We start from the raw sequence: 20,310 nt of genomic DNA, 5'->3' as shown, positions 1-20,310 counted from the left end.
TGAATGAATCTGTAAACAAGCGGCAAGTACTTGCACTTAAGGAAGGCAGTTTAAAAAAAATGCTAAACTTAATAAAACAACGAAAGCACAAAAGTACGCTGAAAAAACATTTTTTTTAATATTCTTGTTTGTTTAGCCCATATTTGCTGTGTTGGGACAAAAATAGGGGCATTATATAATAGGATGAAAGGTTGCCCATTCCCCTGAAGTCACCGTCTTTACATAAGCTGTTATTTTGGTGACAATCTTCAGCACTTCATGTGTGTGTTTACGTGTGTGAGTGTGTGTGTTCATGTGTGTGTGTGTATGAGTGTGTGTGCATACGTGTTTGTTGTGTGTGTGTGTTTACGTGTGTGAGTGTACGTGGATGTGTATGAGTGTGTGTGTCCGTGTGTACGTGCGTGTGTATATATATATATGAAGGCCACAAGAACACTTTACCATATGCAGAGGTCACCTGGTAAAGTGAGGAATGCTTTGCGTTGCTGGGCGTCGATAAGGGGTTGAGGAGGTTGCTTTTGGCAAGTGTCCCACCAATAGCGACTGGGGTGCCAGACAGGAGGGTACAGAGGAGAAAGAGGGGGCTGGGGGCTTTAGGATGCGTCCTGAAACTCGACTCCACACGCACACATGATATCCTGCACATAATAATAAAAAAGGACTCGGGTGACCCCGCACACACATGGCTACTCCTTATTGGCTGCTCGCTCACCGGTGCATTCTGGGTACTGTGTATGTCATGTCGTGAATCCCCACTCGTGCCCTGGAGTCATGAGTGGGCGGGGCATCTGCTGACATATAGGCCGGAATCAGCAAGTCATATCAGGGAACAGATGTTTGCTCACATTTGTCTCTGGCCAATTCCATCCGTCAGTCCATTTTTAGAAATGCATGATCCTATAGGATCTCACTGACAGAGGCGGGCCAGAAAGCAGCACGCACAGGGTTCAAGGCAGGACTACCCTCTGTGTGTGACCTCATACGTGCACAAACACACACACACGCGCGCGCGTGCGCGTGCATACACATGCACTACGCCCACATATACTCACACGCACGTAAACATATACATACACGCACGTGTGCACATATGCACGCACACGCATGCACATGCGCACACACACACATGCTGACACGCACAGACGCACATACACACAACCCAGCTCTAATTCATCCGAACATCCACCCCATATCATCCACAATTTTAAATGAAAGTTTTCCTTTTGCCGGCTGATTGGACGGAGAAGAGAACAGAAGAGGGAGAGACAGAGAGTGGGAATGGGAACTGTTCGCTGACACTGAAAAGCTCACCGCTGCACGTGTGGAGGAGGAGAGTGTCGGAGACGTGAGGAACACTGTGTTCTCTGTACACTGTGTTCCCCATCTCAACCAGGCCAGGAAATAAATAAAGAAAGAAGAGAAACGCTGAACATGTGCTGCAGACTGGGCCTCTGATGCCACCTGCTGGGGGACTGTGGTACTGAAACGTCGGGTGGCCTTCTGATTAGATGCTGTCCATCATTCAGCATTGAGTAGAAAAAGTGGGTTGGCCGTCTCTTTATGTGAGAAGAGAGGAGCGTGGCTTAGGTTCTTTTATAAGGCCATTAGTCATAAACTCCCATCTTCTCTCCACAGGCTTATTAATGGGAGAGTAGGACTTCAACAGACTCGTTCTCATGACTGGTAGCAGCTCCGGGTGTCCACAGTTAACACAGAATTAGGGAAGACTAGACTTTGAAGCTCAATGCTTGGGTTCCTGTTGGACCTTTCAGGGACCTGGTTAAGGACCTGATTACGTTTAATTGTGAAAATTCTCAAGTTGCATTATTGTTCTCATGGTTTTACGACGGTGTTATCTATTGTTTTGATCTTTGTTGTAAACTGTGTCATTTTTTCTTTAAACTCTTGAAAACAAGGGCTTTGATCCCTCAAGTAATAAATAAAGGGAAATAAATACAAAATAAATTATGGCCACAACTCTGAACTTTGACATTTTCAAACATTGCTGGACGGGACATTTGGGAAGCATATGTCAGGGCAGTCCATCAAGCACACACACTCTCACACACTCACATGCGCACACACACATTCCCTGTTTGTGCCTATTCTCCTTTTAGTTAAAATGTCAAGGATGATGCATACGATCCAACATTTGCCTTTTAGATTCCAGCACGTCTGAATATCCAACTTTTATTTTAGCGAGAACCAAACCCAAATATTATTTGCCTCATACTGGTTAAAATTTATCAAAAGATAAATGTGAGCCCCAATCATGGTTATGTTTTGGTTGCTGGAGTGAAAAAGTCTGACAGTAAGAGGGCGATTGAAGAGCACTTATGATATAGGATGACTGCACCAGTCTTCATGTGAAACAAAGCAGGTAAAATCATAGAACACCTTGCTGTATCTAAAACCCCTGTGTTTGGAATATGTAGGTCAGTAGCATTGTGACCAGTGACAGACCTCAACAGTAGGTGGCAGCGGTAGCTATGGTTCCTCTGATATCGTCATAGAAACACAACAAATCAACAGCATTTTAAGTAATCTTCAGCCCGGTAAAACTGTTCAATCTCTCACCCGTAAATAGATTCTCTTTTTTGATGTGACTCGACGGCCATTTTTACCTTCTGTGCTCGGTCCATTACTCAACAAAATTTTAGTGTTGGGTTCACCATTCTAACCAATCCAAAAAAGATAAACTCATGATAAAAAATATGGGTCAACAGCAAGAACAGTCAGACCTAGCAGATCTTACATATTTATTGCTAAGTTACGCACAAGTCATAGCCAAGATAAACACAGCATAAAACAAGATGCGAAACCTTGCACTAAAGATACGGCGAGTGGCCTAAATCCGGTAAAGGCCTAAATTGGAGTTAATCATAGCACGGACGAGCTACTGACGTGGGAGTGTTTTCCACACCCAACGACGGGGAGAAGTAGGTCACAGGCCCGCGGTTGGCTGGTCTGAGATCTGAGGGGGTGTAATTCCAGGGGTTGAATAGCAGTGCCAGGCCCTGGTGAATAATGCATACACCCATTTTGCGTGCGACTGAAACTCTACCCTGCTTGTCAAGATGATGCGTCGCCACAGAATGTGCCGCTCCGGAATCGACGGGGACGCACGCGGACCCTCCCTGTGGGCCAACCGATCGGCCATTTTACCCGATCGGCCATTTCCTCCCCAACAGTAACTTTGCGCCACGATGCCAACAGGAAATGAGAAATGACCCAAAGCGCACTTCAGAAAGCACACAATAACGATGGCGGTCCCTTGATCTCATTAAGCATTAATGCCAGTAGATCCTGAAGTATTGATGCCGCTCCTCAGAGTAAACACTTAGATTACCGATAGGGATTCCAAATTTTTCTATTATTAAAAACCACTGGCGCGCCTGGCCCTGTCTGCAGTAGGACAGCAACCACGATCACAAATATATCAACGTAATAAATCTACGCAATGCGTGGCCATGTCCGACGTGGATATCCTACGGGGTTATGCTCTTTCACAGTACAACACAACAGTCTACTTACAGAAAGAACTGAACTACGCACAGAAAAGTTACTTTTGGAGGAATATTTAGAAAACTTATACATAAGAATTTGAGAAACCTTGTATGGTCCTTTGGACTTACAAAAGTTTTTTTTTTTTTAAGTTTTATGTCTCTGTCTGTATATGCGAGAAGATAAAAATGTAATAAATGAATAAATAAATAATGGCAGCCATTGAGGGATACATCTCTCTCATTGGGGAGTGGGATTTTGGCGGTCAGCGCTATGGGCTGTTTGCACAGGCAGCACCATTATCACTCTGAGCTCCGAGCCCTCTCTTCTCACTGGGTGGACAATGGCCAGGCGGAATTGAAAAGGCCAGCTGAAATTTTCATGAGGAAACCCACACCTGTTTCCAGGTAACCAATGCTGGGGGCCCGAGTCGGGACGGGTGTGAGCTCCACGGCGACCTGCCCCCCCCCCCCCTTACCTGCTCTGACACTCGACGGAGAGAGACAGCAACTGCCGTTAGGGTCTGAGGAGTCGCACCAACCCGGCTTTTTAAAAACATGAAACAGCAGCAGCTAGCGAGCGCTTAGAAACGGAAGGCTTCTCCACCCGCGATTTTCATCCAGGCGACGCGTCCGTAAATGGGAAAGTGAGGCGAACGGAGGGAGGAAAGAGGCCAGGAAGAGGAAGAGCTCCACAGACACGCTTCACCACTGCACACTGAACTCCACAGACTCAAACATGAATCCCCTCTGGAAGGTGTACAAGAGTAAGGTGATGAAGACCATCAACCCGGAAGGTGAAGAAGACGCTGCGACTGAGGTAGAGGCCCCACGATCTCACCCCCCCCCCCACCCCCCCACCCCCTTGACCCTCCTGTCCTGTTTCCTGGGTGGCGTATTGAGGTGCTGTACCACTGTACCACTTCAACTGCAATACTGATCTCAGACCAGCAGTCTGCCAGCAGCCGCATGCAGCTCACTCGCTGAGAACTGATCAGAGATCAGTGTTGCTTCCTGCTTTTGGGAATGGAAGGGAACAAAATGTGCATGTGTGTGATGTGCGTGTGTGTGTAAGGTGTGCGTGTGATGTGTGCGTGTGCAGCATGTGGTGTGTGTGTGCGCATGTGTGTGTGTGCGGTGTGCGTGTGTGCTGTATGTGTGCGTGCGGTGAGTGTGTGTGTGCGGTGTGTGTGTGTGTATGAGTCTGAAGTTGGGTAGGAATCATTTGGGTGTCTCACAGCAGGTGTGAAAGGGTATTGTTTCACAGTCTGATGTTTGATATTCACTTCAAGGGCAAATGTGCAGAAAGTGTTCATTTTACCTGGTCTGATCTCAGCACTCAGTGACTGAGGACAAAGGTTTTTCCCTTTACCAGAGATTACTGGATCTGAATACCAAGTGCAGAACATGGAAAGCACCCTGGTATAGCACATGGAAAATCTTTAACTAACTCATACTGTAAATCTGTTGTTAAAATGCCTCACTTGTTGAAAACGTTTTTTCAAGATTTTTTATTTTCCTCATCAAGAGAAAGACAAATGGATCTTTCAGGTCACCGCTGAGTTTGCCTTGTCCCTTCACTGTGAGAGCCAAAGTCCAGTCCTGAGAAACCAGGCCAAGAGAGGCTGAGTTCATTGGGGGGCAGAGGCTGCGTTTATGGGGGGGGAGGGGGCACAGGGGGCGAGTTTATGGGGGCAAGCCCTAGTTCCTCACCCCATTCTATGACCCTCCAGCTGCTCTGTACACACAGATAATCCTCACCGGTGCTGAGACTCTGGCAGCACAGTCTGAACTGACGCACACGGAGAAAGACCTGACCACCCAGTTTTTCCTCTTCAGTGCTTTAGTATTGTTTGACACAACAATTTGAGCGGCAAACCACAACAAGTGTTTCTCAATCTGCTATTGGCCCACAAAACGACAAACCGAAAAGCCCGCTAACGCCTAGCTACTTCCCAAAGAGTGTCATCTGGCAAAGACAACATTCATAAGAGTCATCCAGCTTGCTTTCCTCCAGGTTAGCCTTTAACAGAAACAAACGGCTCCAACCGCTGGCCAAACCGATGAGAACGGCAACAGCCGCCCCCTTTCTCAGGGAATCCAATTTTTTGAGCACGGTTACATCACGCTACCCCCCTGTGAGTTGGCCACAGAGGGCTTCCGTAGAGAGCCGGCCCAGCCCAGCGCACCGAGGCGCAGGGACACCCGAGCCCGAGGAGAAGCCAAACCCGCGGATTAGATGACATTCCAGTGTGAGAAGAGGAGACGGACCGCGCGCTGCAGTCAGTCACCGGCGTGGCCCTTTCTGTCTGCGGAGGTGAACGGAGGGCCCAGCCTTCTGCATCATTTATCCTGCGCCGACGCCCACACCCACGGCGACCTGCATAGCTTGAGTAAAAGGCATACTTGTCCATGCATACAGCTGGATGTTTACCCTATATTTAGCTGAATGGCAGGCCCCATATGCTGAGGGAATCAAACCTGCAACCCCCTCTTGTAGTTTAAACAGGGTTTTGTTTTTCCAAAAAAAAATTCAATGGTTATGTAAATATTTTCAAAATTTTACACCCCACCTACTTGGTTCTTTGCATAGGAGACCTCAGGTATTAGGCCTATTATTGCAACCCAAAAAATGAACACAAAATAAAGTAACTAAAGTACCAGCTCCTGTGCTCGTTTGGAGTCCTGTCAGCATGATGAGATATAATCGCCATAATTTTTTACAAAATACATGACTGCAGCAGCAGTGAAAACAGCTTAGGGCCAATCACAAGGCTCATTGGCAAATCACATGAAACTTTTCCTGCCATCTGTAAGATTGGTCGACCAGGACCTAACGGCATAATTACACCAATGGAAACAGCACTTTACTTCACTGCTCCTCGTAATGAACTGGACACGCAGGATTATCACTCCAGGCAGCTGCATGAGGATGGAAGTATTGCCTGGGGGGGGGGGGGGGGTGTTTGAATGGGGAAACACTGTTTCTCCTGCTTTGCCGGCACAATTAAAAGCTACCCCCACCCCTGCCCTTAAGATATGCAAAGGCATCTGTGCCTGTAAGTCAGGGGTGTCCAATATTAGCCAAAATGGGCCAATGTGGGTGCAGGTTTCTGCTTCAGCCAAGCACTACGACACCACGTCAGTCTGTGGATGTATTTAATCCTGCTGGCAAACAATGCCAGATAAGTCACCAGCTCTACTGGCCCAAGAGTCCCTAAGCTTCAAATTCTTATGCTGTATAGTTCTGCCTGGCTGCACAGTAACTTGCAGTACCTGCCACAGTATGAGCACAGGAGGGCGCTATTACACTTCTGAATTGAAACAGCTGATCCCACAGTTTAAACACATCTTAGACCAGGGGCGTCCAGTGTTATCTGAAAAGGGCCAGAGTGGGTTAGCCCGGCGCAAACACACCTGATTCAGTTTGTCAAGGTCTTGATTGGAGACCATGACTAGTTAAATAGTTGAATCAGGTGAGGTAGCGCTGGGCTAAAACAAAAACTTGAGCGCACACCGGCCCTTTCCGGGGGAGACTGGACACCTCTGTCTGAAAGAATAAAAGTGGCGGGGAGACAATGTGTGTATGACACTGCAGACGTGTGACGGCCCTGTGTTTGTTTCCAGAACAGCGAGCCAGACTGTAACATGACGCCGATCGAGGAGGACGAGGGCCCCAGCGCCATGTCCCAGCTGGCCAAGAAGGTGAGCAGCGCAGTGGAAGCACAACTCACACATCCACACTGCCATGTTACACAGAACTCACCCACCCATACCGCCATGTTACAGAACTCACACACCCACAACGCCATGTTACAGAACTCACACACCCACACAGCCATGTTACAGAACTCACACACCCACACCGCCATGTTACAGAACTCACACACCCACACCACCATGTTACAGAACTCACACACCCACACACCCATACCGCCATGTTACAGAACTCACACACCCACACCGCCATGTTACAGAACTCACACACCCACAAACCCACACCGCCATGTTACAGAACTCACACACCCACACCTTCATGTTACATGGTGTGTGTGTGTGTATGTATGCCTGGGTGTGTGTGTGTGTGTGTGTGTATGTGTGTGTGTTTTCTCCTCAGATGCAAGGTGCGGGGGCCAAAGGCTGGAAGAGCATGTCTGCTCTCTTCAACAAGGAGGACGAGCACCAGCTGCTGGAGTCAGAGGGCCAGACGGCAGCTGACCAGTGAGTACACGAGCCCCTCCCCTATTAGACAAGCCCCTCCCCAGTTATACAGGCCCCTCCCCTATTACACAAGCTCCTCATATATCGGCATCTGTCTGCACAGTAAGTCACTCTGGAAAAGTTTCTCTCCATGGGTAGCAGGAGTTTTTGGCTGGACCGCAACAGTGGGGCCAGCCCTACAAAGTAAACGCGAATGTCTGTGACTGAGTGATGAAGTTGCACCATTGGTTGGCCGACTTATGAAGTTACACCATTGGTCAGCCAGTCCAGCCATATACCAGGTTTTGACCTGGTTATGTCAAGAAGCGTGATGTAATGCCATGGCCCCACCCCTTTCTCCCTCGCTGTGTCCCCAGCCCACTGGCAGTGAAGCCCGAGGAGCCGCGGCCGACCAAGCGGGGCACGGGATTCTGGGATAGCTTCGCCACCAAGTGGCAGCAGGAGGCCTCCGCCAGGCAGGCCGCGACCGTGGCTTCAGCGGAGGAGGGGGGCGCGGGCGGGGATGCGGCGCAAGAGGAGGGGAGCGAGGCCGGAGGGAGGGGCCAGGAGAGGGAGGCTCAGCAGGAGGGGGAGGAGAGCGAAGGCGGAGGGGGAGGAGTCAGCGGGAACAGCTTCTCCAAGTACGCCTCCCTGGGCGGGGGAGGGGAGGAGTCTGCCTTCAAGTGGAACTTTGTCACCAGCAAACTGGCCGAGCTGAAGACCAAGAGTCTGGCCAAGACCAACTAGACCCACTGCTATGATTGAATGCGTCACTGTTATGAGTAGTAGTAGTAGTAGCCGTAGCGGTAGTTAATCCACCCTGGGGGATGCGGCAGGATGGATGATGTAAGAATAGGGATAAGAGTGGGACAGGGTGGGTTGTGGGGGGGGGGTATATGACTGTGGGTGGGGCTATAGGGGTGAGGAGAGGTCAGTCAAGACAGAAAGTAGTTCACGTGAACAACCCTTTTCACTACTCTCTTGAAAAAATACCCTGTTTATCCCAGCCTTGCCTAAAATGCATTGCCTAGATTGTGGTGTCACTTAAATCATTACAAAAAAACAAAAAAAAAGCTTGGATTCTTCGCCTGTCCTCATCAATCCTTCTTAGAGACAATTAGTGCACTCTCTCCTGACCTTCTGTGCCTCAGTAAACAGTTTCTTTTTTTAATCAATATTCTTGACTAAAGAAGAGAAATAACTTTTTTCCAGTGCTGTTGTGGAGAAAGTGGGACTCGTTTTTCTTCATTGATGAACAAGAGAGTGAATGACCTTTCAGTAAAGTAACAGAGATATAAGTCCAGTAAACACCCTTCAATTTCTACTTAAGCATAACTTACAAGTCCAAGACCTGACCAAGTCATGTGACTTCAATGAGCACAGATTCAGCTCAGGGGTTTTGTAGCTAGAGGTCAGGCTAATGTGACACTTTTAACTCCTTTAAGCACATTCCCTAGCCTGTCTCAGCCCTGATACTGCTAACCGCTCTGCTATGATGATAGACGTTCCCCTTTATTGCAGTGAACCTCTCACACAGAAATGTGTATGCCTTTTTCTCATATACCTGAGTCCAGACTTAAAAGATATGTAAAATACAGCTTTATCACACTGTAATCTTGTCACTGTGCTTAGTTTTCATATGAAATGTAAAAAAATAACCATCTTGATGAGTTGCTGTATGTTTCAATAAAAGCTATGTTGATAAGAATCACAGTGGAAGAGGTGACAAATTGAGTTGATGAACCAATCACCTAATCAGGCAACCAATTAGCCAGAGCTGTCAACAAAAACTACAATGGAACTTTTAAAAAGCACTGGAAAAAGACAATTAATTGTTTTCCAGAAGACCAAAAACTTGGTTTAAGATGGTCAGGTTTCCTTTAGCTACTGGTAGATTAGTCCCTCCCAATGACAAGAAACTAGTGTCTGGCAGTTGTTTTTCTGACGTCTGTAGCCTATGTTCCTCATGACCATATAAGGACAGCTGATAATCCACCAATGGTCAAATCACATGCCGCTACATCACATGGCTTACACCTGTGTCCTCTCTATTGGTGACTAACAGCGAAGACCCAACCTGTCACACGTCTTACTCCCAGGGCTGGCTAGGCCACGCCTCTTTTTACACCAGGGCTCTGTTTCACAAGCGGGATTACTGAGTTAGCTGGATAACTGCATAACTGAGTAAAACCTGGAACCCTCCCAAATCTGGAACACGGACTGAAGTAAAAAGTGTTGTTCCGGGTTTTACTCAGTACAGTTATTCAGCTAACTCAGTAATCCTGCTTTGTGAAATACCCCCCAAAACTAGTGATTGCTTGGGAAGAGCACAACCGTAACACCAGCTCCAGCAAGTCTTCCAGCATATCACCAGAGATGCTGAGTCAGAGACTGTGTCTTACACGCTTATGACCAGCAGAGGGAGCTCATTAGCTATAATGCACTGTCGTATTCAAACCTCGATTGTCACCGTGAGTCAGATTCCCAGAGTAACAGAAGGAGATCAGTGTTACAGACAGCCATGCTCCACATCTCACAGAAACCTGAGAGCCTTTCAGTTAGAGTCTGCAAAACACAGGGCGGTTAGATGAGTGACTGAAAGTGTCTTGGTCTTTCAGAGTTTGAGGAATATGTGCTCTCTCTCCTACTCTTTTTCTCTTGCTCTCTCTCTCTCTCATTCTCCCTCATCCCTCTCTCCAGACTCAAGAAACCAGGTGTTAGGGAAAGCCTGCTTTAGAAAGTCTGTGTCACTCTCACTTCTAGCCCCTCTCTTTTTATCAATCTATATTTCTCTCACTCCCATGCCTTTGATTTTCATCCTTTTGAAATTTTCTGTCTTCCTCTCCATCCTTTCTTCTGTCATTTCCCCACACCGCTCTCTCTCTCTCTCTCTGTCTGTCTCTCCCTCTATCCCTCCCCCAGCGTTGAGTGACTGGGCGTTTTTTCCCCTCCTTTGGGGAAAAGGGCACTGGCACATGCACGCTGTTCCAGCTCAGCCAATCAGAGAGGCCGCTCGAGGCCTGTCAGTGGACAGATGAAGGATGCCATCAGAGTTGTCAACCGCCGTTTGCGTTTTTAAAAAAACAATCGGCCGCCCCCCTCTGTGGTGTCAGGGATGAGTCCGCTGCCACTCTGCTAATCACTGGACCCCCCCCCCCCCCCCCCCCCCCCCCCCCCATTTCCATTTCCTGGACAGAGGAAGCCAAACCCTGGGAGGTCACTGGAGAGGGTGTTAAGTTGAGTCTTTCCAGCAGTCCAAACGGGGGCAACGTTGTTCAAAGGGACAAACTTCCTGCAGGAGAAGAAATCCAATTTCCCCCCCCCCCACCCCCTAAATTGCCGGATCCGTAAGGTTTCTGCTGTTCCTGCCAGGCCGGTCACAGCAGAAGCGGCTCAGACACCATCAGGTTTGCTGAGAGTGAAAAACTGAATTCTGGCCAAAGACGCACTCTGGGTCCGCAAGTCTCTGCATTAATGGGGCTTCTGCTGCAGTGATGCATTCATCTTTGATTGGTGCAGAAAGAATCCAGGTCCAACACGCACAGACACACGCGCACGCACACACGCACTCACGCACTCACACACATGCACACAGACACACACACACACACACATACATACACACTCTCACACACACACACACACTCTCACACACGCATGCACGCACATAGACACACACACACTCTCACACACACACACACGCATGCACGCACACAGACACACACACACTCTCACACACACGCACACAGACACACACGCACGTGTGCGCATGCACACACACCCACACACGATATGCAGCAGTGTAGTACAATATTTAGAAAACCAGGATTGTAGCCCTTAAGTTTTAGGTCTGACTCCCAGGTAAAGGCCCTTGAATAAAGTAAATCTCCAGCTGTAAATGGACGCTAGCTGCAAGCTTCTCTTGGATAAGAGCATCCGCGGAACTGTAATATTTCCATCTTTGGTTTGAGGTACACACCAGAGTTAAAAATGAACATGAGCTTTAAACCGTGGCGAGGTTTCCGCCCCAAACGGAGAAACGTGTTTTATTAACACACCGGGTTACCATGAACAGCGGTGTCAGGCCCACGGGCTCTTCATAAGGAGTAACACGTCCCCGGGGAACAGGGCTGGTCCAGACTCACAATCACACGACTCCATGACTTCAGATCAAACCCTGCCAACGGACACCGGGCTGGTCCGAGTTACAGGAGGTCCCCGGAAAAAAAATGACTAAAGACAAAGGGGGACAGGAGAATGGGGAGAGAACGGGACAGACATAGAGAGAAAAAGAGAAAGATGGACTGATGGATAGAGGGAGAAAGAGACAGACTGAAAGAATGAAAAGGAAGAAGGGAGAGAGGGAAGTAACAGGGAAGAGGGAGAAAGAGCGACTGAGTGAGAGAGAGAGAGAGAGAGAGAGACAGAAACAGAGAGAGAATAGACAGTAAGCCACAACAAGTGCACGGGGCACCGTAGTGTTTATGTTTTACTTGTCTTGACTTCACCTCTCTCGCCAAAACACCCGCCTCATCACCATAACCGTGCAGGCATGACGCTGGTCTGAGGGAGAACGCTGCCGCAGCACATAAATGTGTAACTCTGCACCCCGGACGTCTTTTCAACAAGAGAGAGGGACACAAAATCTGCATGTGAGGTTGCCCCCCGCCAACCAGAGCCAGGCGGGACGCAGGAATGTGAATATGCCGCATGCTTCCCGTGCCTTTGCCCCCCCCCCCCCGACCCCCCCCGTGCGCCAGGTGTGTGCCCGCTTCCCTGGCGCAAACACAAGAAAGCAAACCCATCACTAAAACTCAAACTAATGTCATTTTACATCGGAGGAGCTCAAGTCAAAGCTTGAGCCCACATGGTTGCCAGACAGAGTAACTGTGGTCGGGTTTGTTGTCCTTAGATTCCATCATTAAACCTGTACATGTGGGGAAACAAGGCTTTTGCATCTGAGCTTTCAAATTCCAGCCTGCATCCACATGCAAACACACACGCACACGGTCTAGTGGATTCTTCCCAGGAAGTCTCAGCCTAACATTGCATGGCAAAAGCAGGTTTATAAGAGAGCGAGGGGAACTGCAGTTTTAGAGCAGACATATACTGGCTGGATTATTTATGGAGTCCATTTACTGTAATTGCAGTGAGAGAAAGTGCCGGTTTATTATAGCGCAGGCTGGGCCGACGATGATCCTCCGTGTCCAACCGCTGACCTTCCTGTCTTTCCGCCATGACATTGCTAGTCTGTGACAGCACAGCAAGCCGGCGTTCCACAAACACGGTCACGAATACACCGCAAATATCACAATTTATTTCAATAAGATATTTCTATTTCCAAATTCCAACATACCCCATAACTCATGTTTTAGCTGTGTGTGGTTTTGGCTCAGACGTGGCGAAGGTTCAAAATAAAAGTAGCTACACTAGGCCACTTAGCATGGAAAGAGCTTTACTATGTTAGCTACACGGTTTAAGTAGCAGTTTGTGTTACGCCTACTGGCTCGATTTCTCCAGATTTCACTATTCTGGTGACCTGGCTGGTGGTTGTAGAAAGGCAGTGTCGGTGGCAGGCTGCTGTAAGACTTCACCGAACACAAACATTGTACAAGTCACGAACAAATCCGCACACATAGGCCTAATAACATCAGATGCGGTCGACAAGACAGTAGCTGCCGAAGGTTTTTTTTCGCAGATAGGCGCGAGAGCGATTTCAATCGGCCAATGTGGCCAAAAAAAACGTAGGACAAGTAATTAATTAGGCTAAAACATTACAAATATTAGCCTACATTACTTATAACAGCCAAATGACCGTCAACTTACTTTTTCACTTGGCTTTCTTCCTGGTCGGCAGTTCTCGGGTTCCTTGCACTACGAGCTATCTTTTGCAACGGCTACTTAATTTCAGCCAACGTCCCCAACGATAAAAGTTTGAATGTGTTCCCGAACGTTCTCTTTGATTGGCGGACGTCCAGCTCGAGTGTTGTCCAAACAGCCTGTTTAAAAAATAAAAAAAAAGACCTAAACCACATTAATTTCACCCCTGTAGCACAAGCTAACTGAACTTGCCGTGTAGCTGTTTTTTTTTCTGTTGTTTCGAAGCACCCCCAAAATAAGCTTTGTTTTGAAATAGGCTACTAGTGCAGTATGTGTAGCAGCCTTATCTGATGTAACACTGGAGAACCTACATGACAAATATGAGTTTAATGAGTTGCAGTTTCGTACAGTATGGCCTGGCCACATCTCAGGTTCTCCTCGTGGTCCAGACAGCCAGGTCAGCAGTTTGACTGCTGCTCTGGTTGTGGTTCCTTGTTGGATATGATGAGCTATCAAATTTAGGCAATAGTGCTGGCCTTGTGCTCTCCCAGGACAGTTCGTCACGCTGAACCGCCACCGGCCTGTGAAGATCTGGACCTATCTCTCCATCTTTCCCTCCTCTTTTCTCTATCTGTTCATCTCCATACACCTGAGAAGTCATGCAGGCTGTACGGTGATATAAACCAATATAATAAATGTCACATACATGTGTGTGCCTATGTATCTCATGCAGGTGCACCAAACATAAAGAAAACACACACCAAGTGTGAGTTATAGTAATGCACCCATACTGGCACACACACACACACACACACACACACACACAGTGGTCTTTCTTCCCCTTCCAGACAGAGGTACCCTGCAGCGCCTCAGGGTAGCTGGTGGAGACGGAGGGCGTGAAAAAGGTGCGCTGACTCACCCAAACAGGCAGTGGGCCCATCTGGAACAAACCTGTATGAACAACAACAGCACCATGGTTACACCCGCACTCTGCCCCCCCTCGCACCCTCCCAAAAAAAACAGACCTGCCTGAAGCCGAGCCTCCTCCCCCCCACCCCCCCAAACACAGACAGGACCAGATGTGGACACAGGGGCTGGATTGGGATGGGCCGACCTCCTCACCTGTCCCCCAGGTGACACTGCTTCTGTTCTCTTAAATGTGAGATGGGGCGGGGCTGCGTTTCTTTGGGACGTCCGTGGGAACAGCTGTCTGCAGCTGCCATCCTCTTTCAGTGTGTGTTCCCCCTACTATCAACCAGACCTGAGCCAACTATGTAATTTAAATGCTTAAACTCTTTAAAGTCTTTCCCCTCCACCAATTCACTTCTTTCCCCATCCAAATTTTCCACTTTGTTCAACTCTTTAACCCTCTGTTAACACGTTACCGGTCAGTTTAGCTGACTGGTAACGTGTTCTTCTCTGGAATTGAGACCCCCAGATGCAAATCTCACCTCGAGCGAGTGCTTCTCACCAGTTAAACTGGAACATTAGGAAACACTCCTGCAGATTGCTGTAAGTTTCAGTGAAATGTTTCATGTTAGCGAAAAACGCACAAAGGAAGGATTATTATCGGAATATTAGCAAAAATAAGCATCTTTTTAAATGGACAATATTTTGCATTGAATGTTACACGTGTCTAAAATATTTTGAGTAATTATTTGACGCAGGTCTGCCATTTACCCAGACAAGACAGTTTTTCAAACTGCAGGGCACACAGTCACCCTTAAAGCTGCTGACTTGTGTAAATTATTAACACTACGGTTTCAAGAAATAAATAATTATCCTGGCTTACAAATGCACACGCTTGCAATTTCATAAATTATTATTTTTGCTGTGTGTGACACCTGTCGGTGAGACAACTTGAGCATCAGTTCAACAGTTTGTTGCAGTGGCCGTCATTCCCCAATTGACCAGCAGGGGGGAGAAACTGGCAAGATGCCTGATGGAAAAATACTCACGGCTACTCCCTGCCCAATAACCTGTTCTGGCCATTGATGTAAACATAACCTAAGTGTACCTGGAGAGACGGCAGTACCTGGGTCTCTGTTTATATCCCCGTCTAAAATTTGAGTTTGTGTGGGTGCTGGGGGACGAGGGAATTAGGATATTAGAGCCACAGAGATATGAGCACCCCTGCTGTCTTTCTCAGACACATAATGTGTCTCTTGCTGTCGTCTTCAGATGAGTTATTCGCTAGGCGCACGGAAAGGGAGGGAAGAGAAAGCAGAAGGGCAGGAGAGAGAGCACTGTCCTAAAGTCTCTAAACCCCTCTCCTCCTTGCTTCCTCCTGCTCCTCCAGAGGTGATTAGAGAGAGACCAAGAGGCCGGCTCGTTCTCGCGCGTGTGGGTGCCATCGCAACCCCAGAGGGTTTTCCAGCAAGCGAGGGACAGGCGTCAGCGGAGATACCCCAACATCTCCAAAAAGCAGACCGCACCAGTTTTGTTTTGGGAGCCTTTGAAGAACTTCACCTGCCTCAGGTTTCTCTGGGGCAATCTGCTATTCAGCCTCATCTGATAATCTCCCCGGTCTCCAGGGTGGATTTACCGCACCCCCCCCCCCCCCCCCATTTACTGAATGGGACCCCTGTCTCCCCCCTCTCCAATCTTCCCGAGAGGGTAATCTCTGTATTAACTCCACCAGCCCACCCCCCCCCACCCCCCCCCTCACTTAGCATAGATTTCCGAGGGCACCAAATGTGATTAAAATCAAGAGAGGCCCCTTGTTCACATTTCTGGGAATAAAGTCATTTATCTAAAGGGTGATATGTGGTTTTAGAAGGTCGTTGGGATGGTCGATGGTGAGGGGGGGGGGGCAACATTGTGTTAAACGGTCCAGGATTGCGTTAACCTTTGTCAGTGTGCAGATTTGTTTGTTCCCAAAGTGAAAGGGGTTCTAATTCACACCTTTGGAAATGGATTGTTTTGACAGTGATTGCGTCTTTATTCAGAGCAGATAATCGCAGCTATTGACCTGCCGGCTAATGCAGTGGAACTCCTGTCAGGGGCATTATGAGCTAATCTATGGTCTATTAGTCTAGACAGCTATCTGTGCCTCTTGGTGATTTGTTTTGTAAAATGTCCATCACTGAGACAGAGGATCTGCCTCTGCGTATGGGTTCCCTAACTGGGGCCCGGGGGCCCCAAAAATATTAATTTTTTTCCATAAGTATTTCATTTATAATTCTATGTTGCATAAATGACTCAATCATTATTTTTTAAATTTGCCAACAGCATATTTTATGGTTCAGACACTTTATTAGTCACTTTGGATAAGAGCATCTGAAATGACTAAGTGTTAAAATACATCCTTGGTCATACTGTGATTGTTAAATGTTTCTATTAGAATATAATTTTCTTGTAGCACTGGAAGCACAAAAAATAGTAAGAACGTGAGGCATTTAAATGTATCTTTAATAGTGTCTCTCGTGTATGTAGAAAAAGCTTTCATTAAAAATTTATATTTGTTTTTCTCAAATCGACACTTTTCACTGGCTGATGCAATTCAAAGACATTGTATAAATAAAGAAAGTGTGTTATCAGCAGTCATCAGTGAGAATGGGGAACCTGGTCAAAGTGGGAGACAGAAGAAGAGGAGGATGAGGAAGATGGGAGGTGGGGGGGAGGTTGTGGGACAGGATCACAGTCTCACTGTCTCTGTCCCCCCACCCTCCACCCCAAAGCTCTGTCTGTATCAAGTTTCTGTTTCCACAGCTGTTAGGGATGTTAGCTTTTTCTCCGCTCCTGAACAACATCTATGGGGGGACTTAACCTAAACCCCCCCCCCCCCACCCCACCCCACCCCTGCCCCCACACACACCCCTCGCCTCCCCCTCACACTCCCCCCCCCCCCAATTCTTCCCTCCACACCCCCGTTCCTCCTAACTTTGAGTAACTGCTCTTTCGAACTGTACATGATTGTGCTGACTGAGGACGATCACCTCAGCGGCAGTGCTAGTTATCTGAGCTGCAGAACCCTCCCCAGTCAATTCCCCAAAACACACCACAGCACCCCCCTTCCTCCCCCCACCCCCCACCCCAGTCCCGAAGGGAGGAACTCCATTGGTTTACACTGAGAGTTTGAGTCCAGAGGCGATATAACTAGAGGTTAATGCTGCAGGGATAAATCTGCATGTAGAGTGTCAGAATTCTCATTATCTGTATCGACATGGTGGACAATCAGTGGAGTCAATCACATTGCTTGTGCAATAAATAACTATATACAGCCATTTTGATTCTGGATGCAAATATATTTATGTACCATGAATTTGTAATGTTGAGGAGTGACACAACTGTATTAATAACTAATTTCAAAATTGTCAGTCTATATAACCCTAAAAATTATGACAGTCTTCTCAGGCTTTAGGATCAGAGGTAAAGACGCAGAGCTCAGCCCCTCCCCCTGGCCTGGCCCCTCCCACAGACATCCACAGCTCCGCCCCCCCCCACCCAGTGTCCTGTCATCGACGGCGTCGTGAATTCTCTGTGTGCGGCCCACGGTCCAAGCTTGCGTCATAAGAATTCCGTGAGGTTCTGTTCCCCCACGGCCCCATTCTTCACCAGTCCCACGCGCCAGAGGGTCTGGGGTGCCCCAGGGGGGGCGAGGGTACGTGTCAGAGGGCGAAACCATAGCAGGATGTCAGAGGGGGCCGTGGGGTGGAGTGGGGTGGGGTGGGGGGGGGGGGGGTTCTGGGGGGGTTCATGAAGGTGGAAAAGGGCGCAGTCCCAGGACCCTGGCCAACGCTCAAGCTGACAGTTGGCAATGGAGAAGAAAAACAGAAGCAATTTTACCACCTGCCGCAGCAGTGCTCAAAAGCGTGTGTTATCCTGGGGGAGGGGTGTGTGTCGTGTGTCGCATGTCGTGTGTGTGTGTGTGTGTGTGTGTGTGTGTTTGGTGTGTGTTTGTGTGGCCGTGTGTGTGTGTGTTTACGTGTGTGTGTGTGTGCATTTGAGTGTGTGTGTGGACGTGTGTGTGCATGTGAATGTGTGTGTGTGTGCGCTTATATGTGTGTTTGTGTGTGTGTGTGTGTGTGTGTGTGTGTGTATGGGTGGAGCGTCTTATTTTAATCTCACTTGAGTCCTTACAACGACTGCCTAATCAGCTAAGCTGCTGATTAGATTAGCCCGAGCCCATTTACTTGCTCTCGATAAGCGGATGACGTGAACGGACTCTTTGCAGAGGCTGAGAACTCACCTGGGACAGCCGAGACGGGCCCATTAGCACGCGCGCCATTCCGAGGACGAGGGTGGGTCTGCCTGTGTGTGAACTTCCTGCCTGAGTACCACTCCCTGCGGACACTGCGCTGAGCTGGGCGATCGGGGACAAAAGGAAGAATTTGCCCGGTCGCAACGGGACCAGTTTTGAACGGTGGGGTTCAAAGATTTCAAAGCATCCATTTACTGAACAAATACAGTGACCCACCGCATATCAAAATTTAGCCCAACATCATAGTTGCATACACATATTTTACATAAGTCCTCATTTTACCTTGGCATTCTAATTCTGATCCAGGTAACCATGCCTACCACTACTTCTCCTGTTAAACCGGAAATACCTTAAGATATATTTTATTAGTATATGTCTTGTTTCTTTTACAGACATGCATTCATCTAACTTAATGTTATAAGCATGCAGGACCACGGTAGCTATGTCTCATTTGAGATTTGAACTTGCAAGCTATGATTTACAGCTCCAGTTCCGTAACTGCTGCACCCTCTCAGCGGACCCCACCCTGTTTCCGCCTCTCTCTTAAAGGGGAAACGCACCGGACTGCTCTCTACAGGCCCCCAAGCAGATGCCAGCGTAGTGTAAGTTCAGTTCAGCTCACTTTGATGGGAAAAAGGCAGATCAAACTAATTAGAGGGGAGATTTGACCTTTGAACTGGAGGTGGGAGGAAGGCCCCGCCCCTTAAAGTCTCCTCGGCCTATTATTTTTTCCTCCTTTGCCTCAAGTGGCCTCAATAATGTCCAATCACCTGTTGATCCTTTTTTTTTTTTACCCAAGCTTTAATTATCGGCGACTCAAACGTTGAAATTACACCTGAGGGGGGTCTTGGCAGAGTTGGAGCAGTTGCCGCCGGCAACGGGACGATGCGCGAAACGTGTGTTTCCCGCGCCGTGGCGTGGTGTGGTTTGGCGTGGCGCGGGACTCGGATAGCTGCTGGGGGGGCGGGGGGGGGGGGGGGGGTTACGTGACGCTGCGGTGAAGAGCCGTTCCTCGCCATGCCGACCAGGCCAGGGTTATAAATAAGGGACCCGGAGACAGAGGCTGTGGGCGGGGTCACGCTTTCGGTCGGCTTTGATGTGCGCGGCCCAGCGGAGGACCAGCAATCATCCCGCCGCTGAACATCGGAAATCCCAAATGAGAGATATCTCTCTCTCTGTCTCTCTCTGTCTCTCTCTCTCTCTCTGTCTCTCTCTCTCTCGCTCACCCTTTCTCTCATTCTTTCCCTCTCTCTCTTTATCTCTCTCTTGGTCAGCTCTGTTGCTCTTCCTCTTTATCTCTTGCTCTCCCTCCCTCATAAACACAATTACAAACTCGACTATCCCACAGCACCACCGTGAACACACAGGCAGCACAGACAGACAGACAGACAGACAGACACAAACACACACACACACACACACACACACATACACACAAGCATGCACGCCCAAACACACACACATACACACACCGTTCCCCTGCAGAGGGCCTACCCTTTGGAACAGCCTGGGCCTCGCCTACTCAGTGAATGCCCATCTCTCCCTCCCTGTCCCCCTGGTCCCCCTGCCCCTAAGCCCCTGTGA

At 48.5% G+C, this 20,310-nt stretch overlaps 1 protein-coding gene across 1 annotated transcript; it reads left to right on the top strand.

Annotated features, from left to right (window-relative positions):
- The first annotated feature begins 4,242 nt into the window (after positions 1-4,242).
- Positions 4,243-8,450, top strand: LOC118220012 (uncharacterized protein C1orf232). The gene is made up of 4 exons (XM_035403611.1): positions 4,243-4,323; positions 7,131-7,208; positions 7,621-7,724; positions 8,081-8,450. The coding sequence occupies exons 1-4, from the start codon at positions 4,243-4,245 to the stop codon at positions 8,448-8,450; spliced, it is 633 nt and encodes a 210-aa protein (XP_035259502.1).
- The last annotated feature ends 11,860 nt before the right edge of the window (positions 8,451-20,310 follow it).

The sequence above is a fragment of the Anguilla anguilla genome, chromosome 1 (genome assembly GCF_013347855.1).
Source record: "Anguilla anguilla isolate fAngAng1 chromosome 1, fAngAng1.pri, whole genome shotgun sequence".
NCBI classification, from domain to species: Eukaryota; Metazoa; Chordata; class Actinopteri; order Anguilliformes; family Anguillidae; genus Anguilla; species Anguilla anguilla.
This window is presented reverse-complemented; position numbering and strand designations above follow the sequence as displayed.

Bases quoted from the DNA above. Each gene is read 5' to 3' on its own strand.
- LOC118220012 (XM_035403611.1), top strand. From the start codon at position 4,243: ATGAATCCCCTCTGGAAGGTGTACAAGAGTAAGGTGATGAAGACCATC. The intron at 7,209-7,620 runs GTGAGCAGCGCA...TTTTCTCCTCAG, and splicing joins TGTCCCAGCTGGCCAAGAAG to ATGCAAGGTGCGGGGGCCAA. The intron at 7,725-8,080 runs GTGAGTACACGA...CTGTGTCCCCAG, and splicing joins GGCCAGACGGCAGCTGACCA to CCCACTGGCAGTGAAGCCCG.